This window comes from Piliocolobus tephrosceles, chromosome 7, assembly GCF_002776525.5.
Source record: "Piliocolobus tephrosceles isolate RC106 chromosome 7, ASM277652v3, whole genome shotgun sequence".
Classification (NCBI taxonomy): Eukaryota; Metazoa; Chordata; class Mammalia; order Primates; family Cercopithecidae; genus Piliocolobus; species Piliocolobus tephrosceles.
In genome coordinates this window covers 55566338-55588623 of record NC_045440.1, presented here as the reverse complement: position 1 = coordinate 55588623, position 22286 = coordinate 55566338, and the positions used below count along the sequence as shown (strand labels likewise).

Genomic DNA, 22286 nt, shown 5'->3' with positions numbered 1-22286 from the left:
GCCAACGTGGGAAGATCAAGCCCAGCCTGGGAAATGCAGTGAGATCTTGTCCCTACAATTTTTTTTTAATTAGCTGGGCATGGTGGCATATGCCTGTAGTCCCAGCTACTCAGGAGGCCGAGGCAGGAGGATCCCTTGAGGTGAAGAGGTCAAGGCTGCAGTAAGCTATGATCATGCCACTGCACTCTACCCTGGGTGACAGAGCAAGACCCTGTCTCTAAAAAATAAACTAACCAAACAAAAACAACAACAAAATGGCACAATATTTGCAAATAACCTATGCATATCCTCCCATATACATTAAATCTTCTCTAGATTACTTATAGCTAATACCATATAAATGCTATATAAATAGTATTTTTTAAATATGTATTACTTTCTGTTGTTATATTGTTATTTTTTTATTGTTTGGGTTTTTTCTGGAACTTTTTGATCTGTGGTTGATGGAATCCAGGGATGTAGGACCTGCAGGTACGGAAGGCTGACTGCATTTGCTAACAATTCCTGAGTGCTTTGTGTCCCAACATCCTAAGCAATCTACTAGGTTCAAATCTACTTTCCAGACCCACTTTACTGTGTGCTGGTCATTAGGAGAGCAATTCATAACTTCAATATATTTAGAATCCAAGTCTTGACCTATGTATGCAGGTCTATAAGAGCCTATCCACTACCAATTCTACTGCTACCATGATCTAGTGCCACATAACAAACTATCCTAAAACTTAATGGTGCAGAACAATGACAATCATTTCTTATGCCATTGAAAGTACAATTTGGGCCAGGCTTAGCAGGGAAGGATTATCTCTGCTCCACATAGTGTCAATTGGGGCAGTTCAGCTGTGGCCAGGAGGATTTGCTTCCAACATAACTCTCTCAATGTGACTGGCAAGGTGGTGCTGGTGGCAAACACAGCCAGGGGTCAGAGCAATGGCCTTAGTTCCTTTCCATGCAGACTTCTCCATATGGTCCAGGCTTTTTCACAGGACAGTGGCTGGATTCTAGAGACTAACATTCCCAGAAAGTGAGCCAGGCAGGAGTGGTGTCATCTTTTATGACCTAATAGTGTACAGCAAAAATGTCACATACTATCATTTCTGCTTTACACAGTTAGTCAAGGCAGTTTCAAATGTCTACCCAGGCTGATTCCACCTTTTGTTGAGTTCAGAAGAGCACAGAAAATGCTGCAGTTACAGACGTTTTTAGCAAACAGTTTCCCACATCCTCCTTCCCAGACTTCCCCATCTCCACACCCCTCTGACCACTTTTCCAGCAGAACCACTATTTTCTAGGTCAGCAGTTCTCAACTGTGGGTGAGTTTGTCCCTTAGAGACATTTGTTGATGTCTGGAGACTTTTTTTTTTTTTGTCATCACAACTAGATGCGTGCTATTGCCATTCAGTGGGTGAGTAGAACCCAGGAAAGCTGCTAAATACCCTGATATTTATGACAGTCCCCTACAACAAAAAATTATCCAAGCTGAAATGTCAGTAGACTCAAGGTTTAGAAAACTTGCTTCAGACTAACAAGACATACCCTGATTAAGTCTACTTCACCCCAAACCATTCTATGCTTTCTGTGAATTATTTATAAACACAAAGTGGTTGAGGTGCAGGCTGTTGATGGTGATGTTTCTGCATGGCTGTTGAATATCTGAAGATGCTGAGTATTACTGTTTCAGTGTCAAATCCATTCCATTCCACTGCTATGTTGAGTTACGGGTATTTTGTCTCAAACCAAAAAAAAAAAAAAAAAAAAAAAGAGTGTGAGCCAATGTTCTAGAATCAAACAAAAACTAAACACTAGCTATTTAATTTGGGAGCAAATGAAGCTAAACCCAGCCAGGGCATGAGAAACACTGCACTGTCTTCCTGGTTGCTCACTTAACACTTCCCGGCATGCCCATACCAAAGGTTTCAGGCGCTAAATAGTAAGTCACAGCATCTGGCCTCTGCTGGGAGAATTCCTCTTGGCTCACCTTCTCTCTTTTTTATTCTAAACTTGTTCACAAGTTGACTTCTCTTTTCCCACTTAGCCCTGCTGGAATTCATTAACCTAGTTTCAGGCTCTGTATGTTGGGACTGACGAGGCAATCCTGAAAATGGTTCCTCTGGCATCTCAGCTTCACAAATTATGCACACTCATCTGAGACACTGATTCCTGAGGCCTGCCCAGGCTCCCCGGTGCCACAGTGTGTCTTCCTGTGGAGGAAATGAGGCTGACACAACAGACAGAAGGCTCCAACACAAGAGGTAGGCTGTTACTCTGTCATTATCCACACCACCACAGGAAATTGTACCCTGAATGATCAGAGTAGAAGGCAATACAAAGCCTTCTATAGTTGACTCAGAATGCATGATGATGTGATAGAATATTTTATGTTCTTAATCATGTTTAACTGAGACTAATCATTAAATTTAATTTTCTTTCTTTGAGCAGACACTATTTGGGCAGTGAGGCCAGCCAAGCATGTACAGGCAATAGAATTGAGAGGAGAGAGAAAATATTTTAATAAACTTTACCACACATAATCCACCAAATTGTTAATGATACTACAAAGAGTTGGCATTGCCTATAAATAAATAAGTGCTCCAAGAATTTTCAAATCCCTGAAGTCAGAAATCCTTGAGTACATGTAGGAAGCTGAGTCATTAAAATCAAGCAGTTTTGTATAATGGTTAAGAGCTACGTTCCAATATCAGTTCTTTCATTTACTAACTGCTTGGCTGATGACAAGGTTCTTACACTTCCAAGCCATAGTTTCCTGAGATAGTATTTTATTTATTTAGTTTTTTGAGACAGGGTCTTGCTCTGTTGCCCTGGCTGGAGTGCAGTGGTGCCATCTAGGTTCACTGCAACCTCCGAAACCTGGATTCAAGCAATTCTTCTGCCTCAGCCTCCCGAGTAGCTGGGATTACAGGCATGCACTACCACGCTCAGCCAATTATTGTATTTTTAGTAGAGACTGGGTTTCACCATGTTGGCCAGGCTGGTCTCAAACTCCTGACCTCAAGTGATCCAGCCACCTCAGCCTCCCAAAGTGCTGGGATTACAGGTATGAGCCACTGCACCTGGCCCTGAGATGGTATTTTTAAAGCCATCTCACTATAATACAATGAGATTCTGGATAAATCACACACAAAAAAATTGTTTTTAGTACATTATTCTAATCTCAAGGAAGTAAGAAAAATTATCCACTGCATATTAATAATAAAAGGTGCCACTAGCTGAAAGTGAGTGGAGAGCACTCAGCAAACAAGAAGGCGAGGACTGCAGGTGTGATGGATGCCAACACTCCAATCCAGGAGAATGAGTGGCAATGGCCACGCAAGGGTGGGAGCTGGACCTGAGACTTTTGAAGTAAGCCAAACGGGGATACACCCTTAGCAAAAGGTTGGGCTCCAAATAAGGGGTAGTAAAAGGAGCTTATCAAAAACCCAACCTGTGCCCACAAAGGTTTTGGTTGAGAAAAGAGTAATATGAAATATAATAACAATAATAATCTCCCCTGACAATTAAAAACATCCTTTCACTCGGATTTGAAACAAGGCTAAAAGCTAAATGTAGCTTAATATGTTAAAAAATAACACAACAAGATAAATCCAAAGATACAGAAGATAAATACTCTCTCACGCACCCATTTTTAGGTGACTGGGGGCAGTGGGCAGTGAAAATCAGTCCCTCTAAAGCAAGAACAGTACAGTCCCTAAAGTCAAACCGCTTGCATTCAAATTCTAAATCTGTTTGTGTGACTTTAGGCAAGTTATAAAAACTTCTCTGTCCTTTAGTTTCATCACCTGTGAAGTAGAATAATGATACAACCTACCCCATAGGGTTACTGGAGGATGAAATACACAAATTTTTCTGGAACACTTAGACTACACAGCAAATAATATACGCATTCACTATTAATGTTACTATCACTGCTTCTATTCCACATTGTACCAGGGACCTAGACAGCATATTAGGATAAGAAAAGGTGTTGTAATTCACATATGATATGGTCTTCATAGATCATTCAAATTGTATCTTGAAAAAACTTCTAGAAATAGAATTTAAATTTATTTTTTATTATATAATTAATATAAATTTATTGGAATTAATGAAGGGGTTTAGCATAGTGGCTGGATATAAGAGCAATATGCCAAAGGCACTGATAACAATGAAGAAACTCAATCCAGCAATGGATACTGAAAATATTCTCTCACAACCAAGTTCAGTCTAACTCAGTAATGTAGTTAGTTTTGCTATGAAGAATGATTTTACCTATATGAATTATAAATATTTAAGATTATAAGGTGTCAAAGTTTAGAAAACATGTCCTAGATGATTGTGGGAATTAATTAAACATGGCTAGGAGTTAGTAATGGTGCATAATTGTACTTAGTGTTGATCACCTCAAAATGAAAGTAAAATAAACTTAGTTGGGTCCTTTTTCCTTTTCTCCTTTAAATTTAGATAGCATTTTGGTCTACTTTCTTCCCCCAAAGCTACATAGAAAGGCATAAATGACATACATGTGCTTCATATACTTTCAAAATCTAAGACTCATGTTTGCTTTTCAACATTCTTAATCACAATGTAACACTGCCTCAATAGATTAGACTGCTTAACATTTCAAGGTTCTTTCCACACCATAAATTAGCTCATTCACATAACTATGAGATCACTAATGTATTTCCAGAATCATATCCCAAGAAATATTAAAGGTCACATTATTTAGAATTTAAAAATGAAATAAGACAGAACCATTCACAAACAATGACAGTGTATCATGAACAAACTAAACTCATTTAGTCTTTGACTAATCCACTTTTGAACTATAAAAAATATACATTTTAATGAGGCCATAAAATAAGACAACAGAAATAATTAATTACAAGCAAGCATTTTAAAATAACTTATTTTAATGAAATTTGATGAAGTATATCTAACAAAGTCCTAGGTCAGCACCTTCCCTGTACATTGCAACTTCATGTTTGACATCACTGATGTTGATTACATGGCTTACATTATTGACAAAGGACTTCTGATATTTTCAGCCTTAATTATAACCTTCATTTTAAAACTATTAGCCTTTATTACCCACATATGCCCCACCAAGGTCTGGTATTAATGGATAATTTTTCTACTTAGAATATAATTTCAAGCCTTATTACTTGATGGTTTATTGTAAGACACAGACCTCTTGAGGTCCTTTAAAATTATTAAGAAATTCTGGGACATTAGTAAAATTATGACCATACTAAGAATCTGACACATGAACAGACTTTTCCTTACCAAATAAACAACAAAAACTAAGCTGAAACACAGTTCCTAATATAAATAGATAAGAATGCTAGTTTAAGCTTGAACTGTTTATGTCTCAGTAGCCATCTTCATCATTATAGGATTTCATGAATAAAATAATGTTAGCACTAACCTTTGCCTAGTTTCAAACCACTGTAGAAAGTATATCCACTTTTGAAAACATAGAGATATGGTAACCTGGTATGCATACTAGTAAACAGTATTTATCCATTTCATTCAGATCAACTTTAAAAATGTAACATATTAATACTATAATTGCAGATCGATTTGAAGAGGATCTAATAGAAAAAGATAATTATAAAAACTTTTAAAGAAAACTAAGAAACCAATATGCAAATAAGTTTTTTAAAAAGTACAATTAAAAGAAGTTAATATAATTTAACCATTCAGAAAATAATTATTTTCCCCATATATTTAAATTATTGAAGAGAAGCATTAAGGAAAAAAGCATTTGGGCCTAAAGTTGCTGTTAATTTTTTATAAATCAACTATACTTTAATGCTTATTCCTGTATTCATTTTAAGTATTTTTCAATCAACAGTTAAACTCAATAAGAATGTACGATAAAAAGTGTGTGAGGTTGGTAATCTTGAAACAGAAATGGATTATTTCAGATGATTAAAAGATGAAAAGTGGCAACAACATTTACCATTTGCTTCCTCTTGTATTTTAGGTTGATGGTTTATTTGCATTTCTGCAAAAATAAAAGTGAAGTGCAGTTAATAATAGATCTGTCTGATGACATCGTAAGTGGGAAAAGAAGAAACATGAGTTTAACTCTTTAACAGCGGCAAATCCTTACGTTGATTTTTAACTTCAAGTAGGGCATGTAACATTTCTAAGACACAGATTTACATATGTTTTTATTTCACTGTGAGGAATACTATAAATCCAACAATAAAAGACAAATGATCAAAGGCGCTGTTCTGAGGAAAACCGGGGAATAGTGTTCCATGATGTCCAGATGTAACAAAATCATCTTGTACTTTCTTCTACCGATGGTTTCAGTAATCCTCACCTTGAAGATAAAGTTCAATTTCTGAATGAATTATGCCCTGAGACATGAAAGGAAGCCATCTGAGGAAAAAGAGAGAGAGAAAGAAAGAGAGAGGAGAAAATAGAGAGAAAATTAATTTCTGATTTTCTCAATTTTAAAATGAGGCTGATTCTGCATTAATTTTGCACACTAAATGTTAACTATAAAATTGCTTTTTGTATAGTCAAACACAATCCATCCTATTACATACTCATCATAGCACTAAGAATGGTATCATACCTCTGGCTTGAAGAACGAAATATATACGTTGCTAACCCTGCTAACCACCCACCTCTCCAGGTTTGTCAGTCCTCTATCACTATCACCTGTAAAAGCAAATGGGCCTCCAGCAGAGCACTCCCAGTACCAAGCTGGAGCAAAGGGCAAGGGCGGGTTTCAGATTTTGAGCATGGTACCTGGGCCAGCCTAGAAAACATGGCCTGCACATTGGTTACAGGGAAACTTGGCACAGAAAAATAGACTCCCTATTTTAATATTTCCTCTAAGAGAGTTTCTGTCTTGCTTTCACCTGACTTCCTCTAAAATCTCTTCCTCAGTGTTTGCAAAAAGAATATTACCATTGGCCAAGCGTGGTGGCTCACGCCTATAATCCCAGCACTTTGAGAGGCCACGGTGGGCAGATTACAAGGTCAGGAGATCAAGACCATCCTGGCTAACATGGTGAAACCCCGTATACTAAAAATACAAAAAATTAGCCGGGCATGGTGGTGGGCGCCTATAGTCCCAGCTACTTGGGAGGCTGAGGCAGGAGAATAGAATGAACCTGGGAGGTGGAGCTTGCAGTGAGCTGAGATCATGCCACTGCACTCCAGCCTGGGCAACAGAGTGAGACTCCATCTCATTAAAAAAAAAAAAGAATATAACCATAAAAGTTGGTGAAATATTATCATGTTGGAAAACGTGCTTCGGGTGAGCTAATAGCTGATCCTCCGGGCAGCTTCCCCCTAAACCAGGTAAACTTTAGCGTTATAAGCTCCCTTTTTGAAGAAAAGGTCAGAAAACCAGCCTTGCCATTTACTGGCTTTGTGATCTTACCCTCCTGAAGCTTACTTTCTTCGACTAAATTACCTGCCTCATAGCAGTGTTGTGAAGCTGAAACGAAAAGTCATGTACAAGCATTTTTTTTTTTTTGTAGTATTACATGGTATATCAATTTTATTATTACCCACAAAAAACATGGTTATTGCTATCCCACACACGCATACTCTCATTACTTCCATCCTTCCATCTATCCATTTAATAGATACTTAGAAAGTGCCTTGTATGTGCTTGCATTTTCCTAAGTGCTGGAGCTACAAGAAAAACAAAAGAGAGAAGAAACCTGACCTGAGGAGCTTCCACTGTAAAACAGAAGAAAACAGATATGTAAAGTAGAAATGTAACAAAGTGTGATGAGTGACTTAAATACAGATGTTATAGGAGAAGAAAGAGACTGACCAACTGAATGGCAGGAATGGGGAAGTGCAAAGGAATGAAGAACAAACAAATTCAACAAAGAGGTGATACTAGAGCTGAAGGCTGGACAATAAGTAGGTCAGGAAGGGCACCGTAGAGGGAGACAACAGCACTGACAAAGGTACAGAGTCCAATGGGATTCCACGAGGCTGACGCACAGGAGGCTGCTGGACAAGATGGGGTAGGGGCAGGGGTTGTGTGTGGGTTACTCAAGGATCTGACAATGTCAAGGAACTTAGAGTCTGAGCTGTAGGACTGATGCCACCAAACTAGCCTTGCAATCAGCAGATAATGGGAAGGTGTGGGGTATAAAGGCGAACTGTGAGCTCGCAGTCCTACCCAGCTGTCACGATTGCTCATCTCTCCATTTTTCCAGAGCTAAGAGAAATCCCATTTCCTTCTGACCACTTTAGCTCACAGTGGTCTTTCCTCCTCTGGAACCTAATAACACACATACAATATATTTTACACATTTAGTCAGCCCCTAATTATGCAATCTTACTTTATTAGTTATGTTTTGGTTTATGTATCCCATCTTTCCAGTTACATTGTTATATATGTAAAGAGTTTACTTTATATGCCTGAATAAAGGCAGTCAGCTTCATGTTTAAAAATACAGACTTCAGGGCCCAGCGCAGTGGCTCGCACCTGTAATCCCAGCACTTTGGGAGGCCGAGGCGAGTGGATCACCTGAGGTCAGGAGTTCAAGACCAGCCTGGCCAATATGGTGAAAGCCCATCGCTACTAAAAATACAAAAATTGGCCAGGCATGGTGGCGCACACCTGTAATCCCAGCTACTCAGGAGGCTGAGGCAGGAGAATCACTTGAACCTGGGAGGCAGAGGTTGTAGTGGGCTGAGATCGCTCCACTGCACTCCAGCCTGGGTGACAGAGCAAGACTCCATCTCAAAAAAAAAAAGAAAGAAAGAAAGAAAGAAAGACAAAAGAATACAGATGTTAAATTTCAAGTAGAGTCAGATTGCCTTGTTTCAAAACCTGGCTTCAACATCTACTGCTTGTGCAACCTTGACCCATATTCTTAATCTGTGTAACCCTCAATTTCCTCATTTGTAAATTATGAATAATTGTAGCTACACAAAGGATACAGAATTAAACATACATAAATGTATTACAGTGTAGTCGTTACTACTGCATTTTCTGACTGCCAAACACAGTGCCTTGTACACAGTTGGTGTTACAGAAAATATATTTGGGGTGACTGCCAGTCAACCAACAACCACCCTACTTTTCTCAGATGTGCCATAAAACAGTAGGCCTTGGATAGTGAAGCAAGGTTTTGCATTAGGACAAGAAAATTTCCCCAAAGCCAGTGAACAGATGGGAGAATTGCAGCAGTATGGCTTGAGAGGTGCAGTGATGATATTAAAGGAGTGGAATAAAAAGCAAGCAGGAGAAGGTTGCTTGAGCAAGAACACAATCCATTCTCTGCAGCCATCAGCTAAAGAATGCCTAAACCCCTCAGTCACCAGGGAGCTCCCTTTCACTGGCCTAGTTAGGAAACACAAAGACGGGGCAAAAATTCTCTTAGTCTTTTAAGATTAGAGTAGACAACTGTGGAATGTGTTGGGGTGCTGCTGCCTTAAAACATGTAGGGTGTTTTGCCGGGGGAAGATGCATAACAAGGTAAAGAGTAGTACAGATTATATTTAGTCTGAGATATATTTTATATTTGTCACACATTCACATTGAAAATGGCAGAAGAAATATTTGAAGATTCTACGTTTCCACCCCCATCCCAAAAAAATGAACAAGACTCATTGCTGCACCTCATTCTGTCAGGTTCCCACCATCACTACTTGTCACTTTCGCACCAAGGAATGGCACAAACTGACAAAGAAGAGCACAGAAATCTGCAGCAGCACAAATACATGCTCAGAATAGCAAGAAATGATTAATAGTGGCCTCTTTCAGGAAAAAAAAAAAAAAAATCAGTAAAGTTAAATGATTGCTCACTGCCTCATGATAATTTTTATTATTCCCTCCTCCCTATAAAAATTGTATTTTACATTTCTGTACTTTATCAAAATTTCAACATCTTTTTTATCTATATCATTCATCATCTCCCCTCACCCTTCCCACCCCCGCTTTTCCCAGAAAGGGAAAATAAAACCATTTGTAGACAGGCTGAATTATTTTGAAAATAAATAAATGCATAAATTATTTGTAATGAGACATCTGAGTATGTTACAGAGGGAACTCATGCAAAGATTAGGTGACCTCTAAGGTTTCTTCCAACTTGGGATTCCATTATGTTTTCCATCCATCGTCCTTACCCCCTCCCTCCTTCCTTCCCTTCCCCATTCCTATCTATAAATATTTGCTAAATCCTTACTCGGTACAAGAAACCATACTGGAAAATAAAGAGAAATTTATGAGACCCTACCCTTAAGAAGCATATCATCTGGTATGTGAGACAAATACGTTCACAAACAATGGCAGTGCACTGTTTGGCAAGAATTGCACAAAGGTCTAAGTCAAGTGCTGGAGGAATTTAAAGACGGTAAGGATGAACACAGTTCTGGCTGACAAGCAGAGAAAGCTTCATGGCATGGATAACATTTTGTCCGGGGCCTTGAGGGATATGAATTTCAATAAGCAGAAGAAAGAACAAAATGAGCTAAAACAAATGAGGGAAAAGACTAATATCCCTGGAGAATGTCTAGGGACAGAAGCAAAACGTACTCTACTCAGGAGAATTGGAAGAAAACCCTAGAAAGGTAAATGGCCAAGGTAGGGGGATAATTCATTTTTAATTCACCACACACTAACACCTTCAGGCAGAGCTGGCCTAGGTGTAAAAGTTCTCTTGCCAACTATACTTACGCAGAAGAAGGATGCTATTCAAACAGGGCTGCCCCTGCTTCTTTTCCTGACCCTCTCCACAAATGATATACTCAGCCCTGTTCTGTATAAGGCTCAGCTCATGATTTACTCACTAATTCACTAATTTAGCACACACTTTCTGAGTACCTATCATGTTCTGTGTATTTGTCCTGTGGACACCGAAGGTCTTGATTACAACCTCCTAAGAGCAAGTGCCTCATGTTTGCTTTTCATGGAATAACCGCCAGAGTTGCCACAAGGCAATTAAGCAAGGAGAATGCTTTGTGAATAATAATGATGGGATGGTAGAGGGGTGATTATCAGCCTTGCTTCCACGTAAGAATCTCACGCATGGAGATGCGGCCCTGCTGGTATGTGAGGCTGCAGTGACAGAGCAGCAGAAACGCAGCTCTCTGCCAGGCCGTCAAGGTGGAGCCCCTTGCGGTGTGGTTGGTCAACTAGCCACTTCAGTTTTTCAAGAGTGCGATCCTGAGACAAGTAAACTGCATTTTGCTTAAAAATCTATACCAGTGGCCAGCCACTGTGGCTCACGCCTGTAATCCCAGCACTTTGGGAGGCTGAGGCGGGCGGATCATGAGGTCAGGAGATCGAGACCATCCTGGCTAACACAGTGAAACCCTGTCTCTACTAAAAATACAAAAAATTAGCCAGGCGTGGTGGCAGGCGCCTGTAGTCCCAGCTACTGGGAGGCTGAGGCAGGAGAATGGCGTGAACCCGGGAGGCAGAGCTTGCAGTGAGCTGAGATTGCGCCACTGCACTCCAGCCTAGGGGGAAGAGCAAGACTCTGTCTCAAAAAAAAAAAAAAAAAAATCTGTACCAGTGGGACACCTTTTTTTGTTTGTTTGTTTTGTTTTTTAACTCATGCTAATTCTAAGAATCACTCTTTGGCTTTTTGTTGTCATTAACACTTAAAAATGGGTATTAAGTGACAATTTCGTTTATATATGTCTTAGTGAGGTTAAGATACAATTAAACCTTTTAAATTTTATGTTCTAATTCCAAATCTGTCTTTTAATATGATTTCCCTTTGGGCTTATAGTGTCTTGATTAATGCATGCATTTTGGTTGAATTTATTACACATGTAAATTTAACCTATTATATTTCAAAAACAATGATAGGAGCTGAAAGCAAAAATATAAGCCATCAGGCCAACCTTGGGGAAAAGTGTACTGAGCTGGAGAAGTAGGATAGACACATAAACACACACATATAATTTAATGTAGTAAGTGCTGAGTTAATGTCACATGCCTTGTGAAACGTGTACAGGAAAATGAGTTTCCCAACCTGTGGCTTCAGGAAATATCTCCTGGCAGAGGTGACACATCTTTTGTCAACTTACCGGTAAATATACACATGAAAGCCTACAGGACTCCAGGCACCAGGGAATGGCCAAGAGTTAGGTAAACTCAGATCCAAGAGCACCAGCTGAGAACACAGTGAAGGCCTGTAAGGAGCAGAGAAGAACCTGTCTGCCAGGCCCTGGCTGAGCTGTAGGCCTGCTGTGTGGCCAAGGCCAGCTTTTGGCTGCAGAGGTTCCCCTAGAGTGTGATCTCAAGAATGAAAGGAAAGGAAGGCCTTTAATTTGCCTTGTCCAAAGGTCTGTCTCACCTGCCTGCACGGGGCCCACAATTGTTTCGGTGGAACAACAGACTCTTTTTTTCAACAATTAGTAAGAAGGTGCTGAGGACTATGAAAAGGGTGTGGGTCTGGAGTGGAAGTGGCATTCCACCTACCAGAGGTATTCAGGATTTGCTGATAGTCTATTCTATCTATAGTGGAAAGCTTTTAAAGTCTTCTTTTCTTATACTTTGCACAAAGGAGATAATCTCAACCTTTCTCAAAATAAATAAATAAATAAATAAATAAATAAATAAATAAATAAATAAATAAATAAAATTTAAAAAGCCAAGAATCCTGAATAGAAATGAGACAGGAACACTTTAAAGGTGTTAGCTGCAATGTCAACTCTAAGGAACCTGTGCAGCATCACATCCTTATTCCTCAGGTGAATGTGCCTCAGGGTCACTCCACCTATCTGACCACAATTTGGTTTTGAGAGAACAAAGCTGGTCATGCTGTCTTGCCTTGACAAGTCAAGTTAGATCGTTTTATTCATTTATTTGTTTTTGAGACAGAGTTTTTGCTCTTGTTGCCCAGGCTGGAGTGTAATGGTGCACTATGAGCTCACCACTACCTCTACCTCCTGGGTTCAAGCAATTCTCCTGCCCAGCCTTCTGAGTAGCTGGGATTACAGGCATTCACCACCACGCCTGGCTAATTTTGTATTTTTAGTAGAGACAGGGTTTCTCCATGTTGGTCATTCTTTGTAGTTATTTGCATTTAACTGATTGATTTCTGCATTTATAAATTCTCCTTCTATTTAGAATTTCCCTAGATATGGCCTTTATTTCAAATAACTTTGCTTCTGCAAGCTCGTGTCAATATCATTTCCCAAACCAGTCAGGAGTTATGGAAGGCAGCATTGAGAGGCTTTTGATGCTCCTTGTTTCCAGACCCTCTCAGGTCAAGCAGGTTATCAAATAAATATTGTGAATGGTATTGTTTCTATTAAAAGATAGATGCTAACTTATTTTTAATAATTTCACATTAAAGTCCGGACTCACACATACACATGCATACACAATAGTTCAAGTTTGTTAACACAGAAAAATCTGGAGATTCCCTAATTTAATGCTAAACAGTACATTACAGAATCCACTCAAAAAGTATACTGGGTTAAATAGTGTTCCTCCAAAATTCGTGGCCACCTAGAACCTCAGAACATGACCTTGTTTGGAAACAGGATTTGTGCAGACGTAATTAGTAAAGATGAGGCCATAATGGAGTAGGATGGGCCTAGACCAACGACGACAGTGTCTTTAAAAAAAGATAAGAAACACAGAGACACAGACACACAAAAGGAAGACAGCCATGTGACAATGGAGCAGAGGCTGGAGTGATGCAGCTGCAAGCCAAGGAAACCCAAGGACAGTCAGCACCCAGCAGAAGTGGGGAGGGCGAGGAAGGACTGTTTCCCAGGCCTTCCGAGACAGTGAGGCCCCGATGACACCTGGGTTGTGGATCACTGGCCTCCAGGAACTGCAAAAGGATATATTTCAGTTGTTCAATGCAATGAAGTCTGTGGCAATTTGTTACGGCAGCCACAGGAAGCTAATACAAATACTAAATAAAAATATTTGCATTGATTCATAAAGTCAGTTGAATGTCTGCCTTATTCAAATACAAATTTTGTTTGCTGCAAACCTCAAATAGCCAAGCCTGCAGTGTAAATGGTAGAAATTCAGTGATGTATACCCCTATCTATATTCAATGTACAAAAGACAGAAAAATAATACCTTCAGGCATAGAAATAAAATAAAGCCATAAGGACGTGGGTGTTCAATTGAAGAGGGAAAAAGGAAAGGAGGATGGGCACACTCGCAGGCAGCCTCTGTGATGCACAGAAGCAGTCTCCTCCCGCGGCTTTGCTTTGTGTCTCACCTAAGCATTTGCCCTGAGCCCACAAAAGGAACAAGCACTCGGTGGTCTTTCTCTCTGCCCTAATTCAGCTGTGCTGTAAATTCTTGTTCTCTGAGGAAGCTCCAAGGAGCATGAACGAGATTTTCTTTCCTTTTCCCTTCTGTGATGTGCACCTGAGCATTTTGGATGCCTGCACCACAGAACGAACTAGCCACAATGAACATGCCCAGCATCATACCCTACCCAGCTCCCCCGCCAGGACTGTCCAGTTCAGCTCCTGTGTGCACCCACGGGTCTCCTTTCCCCTCAGAACAGCCTTCCAGGCTCCGTGGACACTGACCTTGAGCTCATATGCACAGAAAAGGCTCTGGGAGCACAGAAGTAACTGTAAGTGGCTTCAGAATAGTCTTTTTCTGCAGTAGAAAGAAACCTGCTGTGCCACAAGTTCTATTCCTGGTGCCACACTCTTCTGCTTCTTTAAGAAGTAAGGAAGTAGGACCTGTCCCATCTCTTTATAGCTACATAGTAGAAAGGAATTATTTTTGCAACTTACTTTCTTCATCAGGGTATTATATGAATGAGCACTAGCCACCATTTATTTAGGACCTACTATGAGCTGGGTATTAAATATTAGCATTTAATATTTTATATCTGTTACATTATTTGTGATTGTTCAATATATTTTGTAACTAAAATTCTTTCAGATACAACCCGTTGAAATTGTAATAATTAAGCTATCACTTATGTTCCTTCCTTCCAAAGGAGGCCATAGTAGCACAGCACAAACAAGAAGTAAGGTAGTGCAGGGGCCAGGTGCAGTGACTCATGTCTGTAATCCAGCACTTTGGGAGGTTAAGGCAGGTGGATTGCCTGAGGTCAGGAGTTGGAGACCAGCCTGGCCAACATGGTGAAACCCTACCTCGACTAAAAACACAAAAGTTAGCCAGGCGTGGTGGTACACACCTGTAATCCCAGCTACTTGGGAGCATGAGGCAGGAGAATTGCTTCAACCCAGGGGGTGAAGGTTGCAGTGAGCTGAGATCGAGTCACTGCACTCCAGCCTGTATGACATAGCAAGACTCCATCTCAAAAAAAAAAAAAAAAAAGTAAGGTAGTGCAATAAATGATGGGTGATGATGTGAAATGTATGTGTAGACATGGACAGTGGCAGTGAATGTATCTAAATTATCCACCAGGAGATTTCATATTTAAAAGAAATCAGCTAAGTTAATGTGACAAAGTATATCAGAACATAAGATGAAAGTCCTGGATGAAGCACACTCTACCTCTTCTGATGCAGGGAATAAAACAGAGCTGCCACCAGTGCCCCAGAGATGCCTGTGTGCTGCAGGTGGGAGCAGGCTGGGAAATGACACCCAAGTCCTCTTCAGTGCTACGTGTTACTCATCAGATGGGGGTGCCTGTGCTGTGCTAAGTTCTGAGTCCACATTGAGAGAAGAGAAAAAATATTTGTAGTTTGGTCAATTAAGTCATACTACAGGCCAAATTGGAATTGGAACTTGAGGATGGATAGGATTATAACGGGGAGAATAGACCAAGGAAAGGTCCTCCTGAGTGAAGACTAGTACTCCAGGGGACAGAAGCAGAGTGGAACAGAATTTGTTTAGGTAATATAGGGGTCTAATTTCACTAAGATCTTGCAAGAGGACTGCTATAAAAACAAATTGGAGGTGGAAATATAGAGTCAGATGTTACAAAGCCTTGAATGGAAGTTATGTTTTGCTTTGCTTTTGTGGTAGGCAATGAGGATTACTGAAGGTTTTTAACAGGGGAGTGATGTGATTAAAATATAGCTTTTAGAACATTATTTTCCCCCACAATTTTTCTTGAAACATTTTCAGGCAAAGCTATACAATAAAATATTTAAAAATAAAATTCAAAATAAAGTAGAAATGAGAGAAGAAAAGATAAAGTCAGAATGATGCTAGTTAGTACCATAGAAGAGCTAGCTTGGAAGTTGTGGGCAGGTAGGCTGGGAAAGAAAGACACAGAAGACAATTGGGAGACGACGGGGATGAGCTAGTCTTGATGAACAAGGGCATCAATCAGGGCAGAGGGAGTAGTAAGAGAAAAGAAAGGATGAATTAAGCAGACACTCTGAACAAGGAATTGACTGAATTTAATGACTAAAAGGAAAAAAAGACCAGGGCTACTGTGGATCTCACCGCTTCTGTTCATCCGCAGTCAGCTCCAATCATCTTGGGTGTTTGTAGTTTTTAGTGGCATGCCTTTAGGACTTTTAGTTGAATTGCCTCATTATTTTTACTTTTTGCTTAGTACTTAAAGTTGCAATTTTCTTGGCTAAATCCAGACCCTTGAATTTCCCTCTTCCCTATTCTGCCTGCACTTTGTTATCTCATTTCCTGTTGATTACCTATTTGGAAAAAGAGGCTACAGGGCAGCCCTCGATATTGAAGATTCAAATTTTCAAAATGGAACCCCAAGTTTCTCATTCCCATGCCCACAACAGATTGGGTTTTAAATCAGTTCATAAGTCTGGGGCCCAGCCTATTTCCTGTGACTGAGAGACCAAGCAACAATAAACATGATTGTCCATCTAGCCGCAGCTAAGCATTTTCTTGAGAAATAGCAGGACTCAGTAAAGATCCAGAGAACCAGGCTTCTTGGAAAAACAGGTGACACTTTCTTAAGTAAGAAGGTGTGGGATTTCTATGAGGAGATTTGAAGAAGGAAGTATATGTGGGACCTGCGTCTCAAGCCTAGGCAGTACAAGGCCAGGTCAGGAATTTAGAGAGCTGCTTTCAGGACTGACCCTCAAGGGGCTCAAGGAAAGTCCAACTTATCCATAATTTAATGTTTGTCTTCCTTACGTTCTGTTCTGAAAGTTCTTCTCTGTAAAATTCTCCACACTTAATTTCCTTATGAAACTGTTTTAACACTACAATTTTAGTAATGTAAAGAAACCAACAGTTAAGCAAATTTTCTCACTATTTATGTAATAATTTCCAGTATTAAACTTTTAGTCCTTCTGTGACACACAGAACATTGTGGTAATAAGAAATTAAAGATAAGCCTTCCTTACAATGCTTAGCAAAAGATTATTTAAGCAATCAATGAGTTATGCATGATGTGAAATCTGAGTTAAGGAAACAAATCTGTGACCTAAAAGATACACACCACACACACACACACACACAGCATCATCCACAGTGCAGCACATTCTTTTGAAGTACCTTGGAGACCAGCATTACCTTTGACAGGTGAAGATAGACTTGGATGTGGTGCCGGGCTCTCTGACTACGACTTGTTCACAGTACCAGTACTGTGATTTGTCACTGGCCTCACAGCGCAACAGCACCTTCTGCAGTTTTCCAAGCGACACTGCTGCTACTTGAAATTTATCAATCTGGTGTGGGAGACAGAGAAAAAAACTCACAGAAATAACTAGAGTCCGAGGCATGGCAAATGCAGGCAATAGTAATAGCCCAATGACTGCCAGAAGCAGCACAATACTTTAAAAGAGATAATGTTACTATAGTTAGCATCAAAAGGGGCAATATGGTAAGAAAAATAAGCAAATTACTTTTTATCTATCAAGAATATATTTCTGGCTGTTTTTTCGCTTTCATAGTTTTATTTTCTCCATTTGTAGTAGCATCTAGAGTAGCATCTAGAGTAATAAACAAAGAAATCCCAACATAAAGACTTTTCTCATGTTAGACCCCTACTCTGAGAAGCAGTTCATTAGGGCATCAGGTTGACAACCATGCAGCTAATGTACAGCACATTTCCTTTCTTTTTTTTTTTTTTTTTTTTTTTTTTTTTGAGACGGAGTCTCGCTCTGTCACCCAGGCTGGAGTGCAGTGGCCGGATCTCGGCTCACTGCAAGCTCTGCCTCCCGAGTTTGCACCATTCTCCTGCCTCAGCCTTCCGAGTAGCTGGGACTACAGGCGCCCGCCACGTCGCCCAGCTAGTTTTTTGCATTTTTTAGTAGAGACGGGGTTTCACTGTGTTAGCCAGGATGGTCTGGATCTCCTCACCTCGTGATCCGCCCGTCTCGGCCTCCCAAAGTGCTGGGATTACAGGCTTGAGCCACCGCGCCCGGCCAGCACATTTCCTTTCTATGAATACTGATATGCTGTGAGACACGTGGGACAAATTTTCTTTCCTTCCTTCCTCCCTCCCCTCCCTCCCTCCCACCTTCAATACATCCTTCCCCTGCACCTTCCTCTGTAGATGAAAATAGAGCACATTCTTGGGTTTGTTGTAAAAGAGCAGCCTGGACTCCTAAATAGAATTAGTTTGTTATATCAAAAATACACTGACATTTCCAGAGAGATTCAGGACCTGAAGTCAGTGCTATACTGATTAAAATAAAAAGAACTCCTTCACACATTACTTCCTCGTAGATGGTTGTTGAGAATAACTGTCCTAAAGTTATCTGAGGAAAGGATCATGAATTTAAGTAAGTCTGAAAAATTACCAGAAATGATAGTTGACTGTTAGCTACTGGCACTCTATAGTAAAAAATGTGACTCTAGTATCACTTGTATTGCCTGTGTGGGGAGCTGTCTTAACAGCTCCCTGCATTGTTACCAGGTTGAATTTCGATTTGATATTTGAAGACACACTACCTGGGTCTCAACTATTGGCTCCATGTTGTTGATGGAAACCTCCTGTAGAGTCCAGACCAAAACCATTACTAGTTCAGTAATGACGGTTCTGTAAACCAGATGATGAGTATTTGTGCATCTTCTCATGTGTGCATGGATCATCTCATTGTCACTATCCTGCATTCTCAGCATGGCTTTACAAGGGACGTTCACGAGGCACGTCACCTGTTGTAGCAAATGCAAGTGATGCCCCATCCCATGTCCTCTGGATCCATTTCTAGGTGCATCTGCTGCTTTGATAAACAGTTTAGGTGTACTCATAACTTTCTATCTCAATCCCCTGTCTCCTGCTTCTGTCTGAGGGCTTTCCCTGGTGGGACACATCTGAGGGATGTTTCACAGAGTTTCTCTGAAGCTCTCAGCAAGAAGAGGGAGCCATAATAGTAACCAGCTCACAAATGTCCCTATATTGCTTTTCTCCTTTCCTGCCTCACTGTTCCCCCTCCTTCACTTCTCAAGTGCTTACTGGGATTATCTCCCAGATAAATTACCTTCACTGAAGTCTTTGTCTCTCAGTCAGCTTTGGGACAAACCCAAACTACAGTACCTTGAGGTCTGGAAAGATAGGCTGAGTCAGCTTTCTGGTCTCTTCTTGTATCTTAAAGTAACTTTAGGTTTGAAGACGGAATTAAATTGGGTCTGTTACATATATTGCTACGTTTTATTATTGTGCTAAGACACCTTGTAGAGAAAATGACAACTAGCCCAATGAGTGGTTTATGATGTGAGATGTGGCTGGTATGCACAAAGTCTGATAATAAAACTCTCAGACTCTTACCACAGTTTCTTGACTACAAAACTCTTGAAATTATTTGGCATTTCCATTACATCCCAAGCACTGAGGAAAATAACAGAAAATGTAAAATCTAAAATGAACCAGGGAAGAAAAACACTGTTACATCTCTGATTCTAAACTTAAAAATGGATACCACTAAGCCTTCACTGTACTCTTCTTTATAAACTGATGGCAACTATATCTCCTACCCAATTTTAATTTCAGTCCATAACGCACCCTCCCTACTGTCTGGAAAATGCTAAACACAATGATGAACTGAGGAAGATCAATCATGAAGATGACTTGCAAAATCTCAGCAGGTAACGTCCCATGATGCAGCACTGCTGCAAAATGATACATGCTGGCGTCCAACTAGCAGGCAGCCAGGGGACATGGAGCCTCTGTCATTTATCCTCAAGTGGTAGGGTGAAAGAGTCTGGGGCTGATGTAAAGCCAGCAGGGTTCTGTAGGAGATCACTTCACTGATTACTTAGCATAATATTAAATAATAATACCATGGTATCTAAAATTTTGTTTCTGCTTAAAATTAATAATTCATTCCTGATAGCAAAAGTTAGGCCTAATTTTGCTTTAGACTCACTCAAAGCAGAACTAGATTTCCTATTCATTCTGATGAAAGCTTTTGTGTAATCAACAGCAACAAATGTATAGGTGAGCTTTAAGATATCCAATGTTTCAAAATATTTCACAAACTACAACAGTCTGAGAAACAGCACTCTAACTGGTTTAAGGAGTCTTCTTTCTTAAAAACATGCCTTTAGATTACATAATCCCCAAATTTAATTTCAGACTCTCAAATAGTACTTTCTCTCCATATACAACAAAATAACATTAACAATATCCTACTGCAACTTCTCAAAGATCTAATATATAGAAAGACTTATGCTTGTCCATAAGGACAAAAGGAAATAAGGAGGGGCTTAGGTGTGAAAATAACACAGTTGACCCCATTCAAGATGTTATATAGATTAAAGGTCATTGTGTTATTATATGAAATATAGTATAATGACATTTATATGGTCTTATCTTTTAAAATAATGCCTTGTATCTTTCCAGCCTGAGAGAGCACATTCAAAAATATTTTCCTTATCTTTTCAGTTCATTTTTTTCTTTTTCTCACACAATCACTAATCTTTAATATATTTTCTTTGTTCTATTATTTACTGTTGGTTTAGTATATCCCATTTGTCTTGCAAGAACAACTTCCAAAACAAAGCACACTAGAAAGTCAGGTCAAGAAAACGTGTTAAAGATGTCTTAAAACTAAAATTTGAAGAGTGCCAAACACCTTTTAAATTTTAAATCATAGATGGCCATCTTCAGAGAGATTGTTAAGAATCTGGGAAATTATTTGTATAGACTCACCTGTCCTCTTTGAAATTTTACTTGCATGTTAGATTTGTACAGCAGTCTGAGGCCAGAGTCTCCCCTCTCCCCAAAGAGACAGAGAAAAACCTCGGACTCCGTTTCTGCATGCTTCAGCTTCCCAGTGTGGACGTCAACCTGATATCTCACTACTGGCAAAGCAACAGGGAGAGAAAACAAGAGGAAATACATCACCTTGAAATCCATATAAACAGAACCCAGATCCACAGGTTTTCAGGCTAGAGTGAAAAAAGAAAAACATATAAGAGAATTCTTCTAATCTGGATTTTCTGTGTCTATTGAGAGACTTTTGAGCTTCAATTATTTTTAATCATACATGGGCATTTTTACACCATGAACAAAAGGCCAGAAGGTTTATTGCTTTTTCAGAAAGAGAAATAAAAGATTTTTTAAAAGGTTGTTCTTCTATATATGACATAAGAGGACATTTTATGCTTAGTATTTTAGTGGTAAGGGTGACTGTTATTGTACATTATGTTTAAAGTTTAAAATGATGTAAGGTTTGATGAGGAAAGAAATCAAGCAAGGAGGTAAGCTGGCCCCAGGCAAAGCTAAGGTGAGTCGCAGTCATGGCATTTCTTGTCTCTCATAGCCTCAGCCTTTGTGACTGTAGCTGGGCCACAAGAACAATTTTGAGATTACATTTAATCTAAGATCCACCAGCAACTCATGCTGTGACATTAAAAACGTCACTTCTCAAGAGTAAAACAACTCTCTTAGAAGCAGGAAAAATATTCTGTAACTAAATAGCTTAGAAGCAAGTTTAAGCAACTACCAAACAATTTGTCTATGGAATAGATGCTACTGAAGATTAGTAACACACATGGAAAAATAGCTTGTCCTCCTTTTACTACAGGAAGCTCACAGACAACATCCCCATCTGCCTGAATCCGAGAGAGCCACACGTTTGCTGCAAAATCTAGGATCTTCTTGCTTTTCGTATGTTGCATGGTCACCTGGAATTAGAAGAAAAAATGACCAAATTGTGTCATCTCCAATTTCTCAAAGAACTTGGAATTCAAAATGCATCCCAGGGATTTCAAAAATGTACTGCATACTTTGATGATGGTAATAGTGGTGACGGTTCTTAGTAGTAGTAGAAATAGCAGGTTGGTGCAAAAGTAATTGCCATTTTGCCATTACTGTTAACGACAAAACCACAATTACTTTTGCACCAACTTACTAGTAGCAGTAGTAGTAGTAGCAGTAGTAGCAGTACCATCAGCTATTTATTAGGCAATTTTTATTTGCCATGTATTATGCTAAGTGTTTTATTTTAATTAT

General features: G+C 39.6%; 1 protein-coding gene across 1 annotated transcript in view; it reads right to left on the bottom strand.

The window, feature by feature from the left end:
- The window catches only part of RP1 (RP1 axonemal microtubule associated), a 323400-nt gene that overhangs the window by 102177 nt on the left and 198937 nt on the right, over positions 1-22286 (bottom strand). Inside the window, exons 20-24 of the mRNA XM_023184239.3 lie at positions 21826-21958; positions 20982-21133; positions 17399-17553; positions 6326-6384; positions 5957-6001 (exon numbers count right to left, since the gene is read on the bottom strand). Of these exons, the coding sequence (XP_023040007.3) occupies positions 5957-6001; positions 6326-6384; positions 17399-17553; positions 20982-21133; positions 21826-21958 (544 nt within the window). The remainder of the gene's footprint in view (positions 1-5956; positions 6002-6325; positions 6385-17398; positions 17554-20981; positions 21134-21825; positions 21959-22286) is intronic.